At 33.8% G+C, this 4,604-nt stretch overlaps 1 protein-coding gene across 1 annotated transcript; it reads right to left on the minus strand.

The window, feature by feature from the left end:
• Positions 1 to 2,523: 2,523 nt before the first annotated feature.
• On the minus strand, positions 2,524 to 3,954 carry LOC115984765. The gene is made up of 3 exons (XM_031107776.1): positions 3,816 to 3,954; positions 3,061 to 3,659; positions 2,524 to 2,547 (listed from the first exon to the last, which is right to left on the minus strand). Exons 1-3 carry the CDS (start codon positions 3,952 to 3,954, stop codon positions 2,524 to 2,526), a joined length of 762 nt encoding a protein of 253 aa, XP_030963636.1.
• Between the last annotated feature and the right edge of the window lie 650 nt (positions 3,955 to 4,604).

A 4,604-nucleotide genomic window follows, 5' to 3' on the forward strand; every position in this document is an offset into this window, starting at 1 on the left:
TTTGTCCAGGTCGGGTGGTTTATGTGTATCGGAAGGACTACCCCTGTTATGTAACCCAGATTTTGGGCCCAAAAAATATTTCTTTTAAGTAGATTCCATAAACTTCTCTCGCTATTCTTTATGAAAAAATTGATTTTGGCACCATGGACCATGGGTTTGTATATTCTGGAACCAACTCTAATTCCTAGATTAAGGGTAAACCTTGCCTAACTTTTTGGCTCTAAACTTCTAATTGTAAATATCGACTATATTGCCTGAATCTACTTATATGCTGCACTAATCCCTACATAATTTTGTTTAGTTATATATCTTGCTTGAGTATTTTAATTAAATGCATTTCTTTTTTTGTTTATTTCAGACGTTTGACTTGGCAACAATGAATCACGATGATGTGGATTTCACTGCAAGCGCTGAGCTGGAACCATATTCTGGTGGTTCTACAGGCATGTCAAATGATTTGGAATGTCAAACAAGATCGTGTTATGGGGTTGTCTTGTGGTTTGAGACTGGTTTTACCAGCAGGTTCTGCAAAGAAATGCCAGTTGTGTTGTCCACATCCCCATACACTCCGAAAACACATTGGTCGCAAACAATTCTTACCTTCCGTGAGCCAATTGCCATGGCATCAGGAAAGCCAAGTGGTGATAGATTGGCCGCAATTGGCACTGAGGCCTGTCCTGCCATAAAGATTCAATTGCGTGTTAGCATTGCACGTGCTGTTGAACATCGAAGCATTGACATTTCCCTAGAGACTGTTGGGATTGGTTCTGATGGTAGGAAATGCAAGTGGCCTGTACAAATTTTTAATCTACATTAGGCCATATGCAATGGATCAAAAGCTTTCATCAAAAAAAGAAAAAAAGGGATCAAAAGCTAAGATCATCCCACTGGAATTGTCTGTCCTGGCAGCCTGTGGATTTTTTGCGGAGTTTTGTTTTGTTGTAGTAATCATTTTATTGTTTTCTTCAATTTGTTTAGTCTTCCAAAAGGTTTCTACAATTTGCATTATATCTATATGCGTTTTATCCAAGTATTATAATATTGCAATGGATGTAAATTAGTTGCTTTTATAATTTGGAAATTTTTTTGGCCAAGTTCAGCATTGCGTTGTTTAAACTGTTCAATAATAAAATTTTGTAGCGTAAATTATCTCTACCATAATATAATTATGGAATATGCTTAAGCATTTATAAGAAGACAATTTTCCTTTTGGTTGAAAGAGGGAATTAGATTAAACAAGAATTAAGTGTCTAGGTTACATAACACTTAAAAAAAAAAAAAAAAAAGTCAGTAAGTCTCTGTTATATGGGGTGAACCCCATTTGTGTGAGGGCTTTGCTTCTCCTTCTTCCTCACACTCTTTAACCATTTCAGAAAGAGGGTTTAGAGTGTATATGGTTGGGTGGTTGCCCCTCTTTGAACCCAATGATTTCATCAACCTTGCCCCTTAAATCCACCACCCATCATTCTCTTCCAAACCCCACAAGTGTATAACCCATTCTATATGAAGGGGTGTTACATATGTTTGTTATACTGGGTACCCTATCCCAAGCGTTAGTATACTTGGTACGAAATAGTAAATACAAGAAATATGATTAGCATACAATACAAAATGATCACTCTAATTGTTTCATTCCTTTGCCAAAAGAGCACGCCAAAGCTAGAGGCCTCTCATTCAATCCGACAATTCACCACAAAAAGATAACCACTTATATGCATCACAACAATCCCAAAACTATAAGTTTCAACAATGTTACTTGCACATATTTGTGAATAGTTAAACCCCTTAGGTAATGACTCAAATTTTGAGATTTCAAACTATGAATCTAATTTTTTTTACTCTATCACATGGAAGATTTCTTGCCCTACATCAATTTCTATGTCATGTTAACAAAGGCCTCAATATAGTACACTCATAACAATGATAATTCTAGCACTACTATCAAATTTTGCATAGAAGTTGATGACTAAAAGACCATGAAAAATCATGTATTTCTTTTGAATAAAAATCAATATCAAAACTTTCAACTTGCAAAATTTCAATAAGAATGACAGACTTTGAAAAAGGTCAAGGATGATAGACTTATATATATATATATATATATATATTTTTCTAATTTTAATTAATTTTTCCATTCATATTTTGAAATATAATTATCTTCTTCATTAAATGTAATGAATCTCTTCACTCTTAACACATCTAGGAGTAAATTTCCAAAATTCCTAAAATTATTGTTCCTGCAATTTTTATTTAGAATAATTAAGCACTATTTGCATAAAAAAAATTACACTAAATGATTTAGCCCAATTTCATCAAATAATATTCACACAATTTAATATGTATTTTTCTAAAATAATTATACTAAAAAATTGAGAATTTAAATTTTTTGAAATTTTTATTCTAATATTATTATGAAATTAAATATGGTCATTATATTCAAATATAATATTTTCTAAAAAATTGGAAAATTAACTATCTAATCTAATGCCCTTTCAAAAAGATTAAAATTTCTTTTCATACTCTTCAATCGATGTCCAACACCACTACCTGAAAATAGAGGGAACAGAATCCTAGTTAACAATGAGGAATCTTCTATTGTGTTGTTTTTCTTTTCTTTTTGGTCCTCCTTGAAATGAAACATCACTTGGGTACCCCATCACTTCAATCTTCTTTGAAAACATCTGCAGCTGCTGAGCTAAGAGAATATGGGAGCAAAGTTGGATTCTAACACGTCCTTTTTCTTTTTGAAATTTTCAAGGATGAAACATCCCTTAGATCTTCACTTGACTTGTTCTCATCACTTTGATCTTCCTTGAAAACCCCTGCAGCTGCCAAGCTAATGGAATATGGGATCACAGTTGGATTCGACAAAATTAAATCTTGTAGCATAGATATATAGCAAAGCTGCTGCAGTTTCCTACTTCTAAAATTGTATGAGAACAAACACCTATCCATTGGCATAAACAACAAATCTTCATGGAAAGCCAAAAGCAAGCGCCTTTTTACATTACAGTGAGTCAAATCTGTATGACTTTCTTAACATATATCAACCAATGTCACCTGATACAGCACCCACTCAGATGAGGCATAATCTTTCAACATCCACACACTAAAATCTTCACCATGCACACACACATAATGAAGATATCCTTCTGAACATCCAAGAGTGAGTGAACTTGAAGCTTCACCAGGTAACTTAATCACCTTAGAAAGCTCTCTTTCAACATCAAAACTCAAAATATGGTGGTTCTGAGTTAGCCAATTGAACATCTTGCCAACGAAAACTATATTGTTTTTGTAAATTTGATATCTGCTATGGCAAACCTCTTTAGTAGTTGTCCAACAACCTGTCTGTGAGGAGTACACTGCAAATGAATACAAACGTGGATCCACTTTTGATTGTTGAATGCTTACCAACTTGAAAATAGGGCGAGTGTTCAATGAATAACCAAATGGATAGAAAGCTAATCCAATGCTATCACCAACAACACACCCTTCTGGCTTCAATGTAATCCATTCTTTAGTCATTGGGTTGCAAATGTATATCACCAGTTCCTTTGCCTCCCTATTTTTCGCTCTTCTATAAATGTCATCAATAGGATGGATGCGACTCCGGCAACAGAGAAGCCCATTGCACGAAGACATGATAACAACTTCCTCTGGAAGAAAATTCAATATGTTATTTTGGATGAATGATTTGTTCTTGTGAATAGGAATGTATGTGATAGGTCTAGAAACACAATCCACATTATCCTTGAACATTTGAAAGAAAAGCCTAGAAGGTCCTTCTCGTTCTAACCGTTAAGAAAGTATACGCAAAAATGAAGGACTACCAATAAACGAATTCCATCCTTTAGAGACACACTTGCTTGAAGAAAGATCCTTTGCAGACAATCGTGACAAAATTTCAGATGCAATATCAACATGAAAGAAGGGGATATTTGCTTCTTCCATTGCTAGCAATTCTTTAATCACTAAAACTTAGATCATTATAAATTTGGTTCAACAGTTTAGTTTGATGAGAAAGACCTGTAAATAGGATTCAGAGGAATGAGTCACTCAAGAATGGCCCTTGTAGGCAATAAATTGACAAAACCTGTTCAAATTTACAACTCAATATACACACACCCAAAAAAAGAAAAAGAAAAAAAAAAAGAAAAAGAAAAAGTTGTTCAAAGGGATACCATTTTTCACACAAATAAAGTTGGAAGTAACGAAAAGTCACATGCACCAATGAGGGTATTTAAATATAAAAAATAGTGTTGAGTATTGTACTACATTGTAGGAATTTAAGACTAGATTGGAATTCCTGATTGTGATTATGAAGAACTAAGAATATAAATGAAGGAGTTGGTAAGATTGATTACCAATTGATACCCAACAGAAACTATCTTAGTCATGTGTGTACATTTAAAGGCTAAGATGGAAAGGTTGAAACACAAATTGCCATAGAATCAGAATGGCAAGATATAAAGTGGTAAATTGTGTTCAAAACAAGACAATGCTTACTTCATAACGCACAATGCTCAAGCAAGATTATTAGAGATAGCGTAGCAGGAATAGAATCAAATGCATTCATTAGAAGAAAAACACAGCTCGAAAAG

The sequence above is a fragment of the Quercus lobata genome, chromosome 4 (assembly GCF_001633185.2).
Source record: "Quercus lobata isolate SW786 chromosome 4, ValleyOak3.0 Primary Assembly, whole genome shotgun sequence".
NCBI classification, from domain to species: domain Eukaryota; kingdom Viridiplantae; phylum Streptophyta; class Magnoliopsida; order Fagales; family Fagaceae; genus Quercus; species Quercus lobata.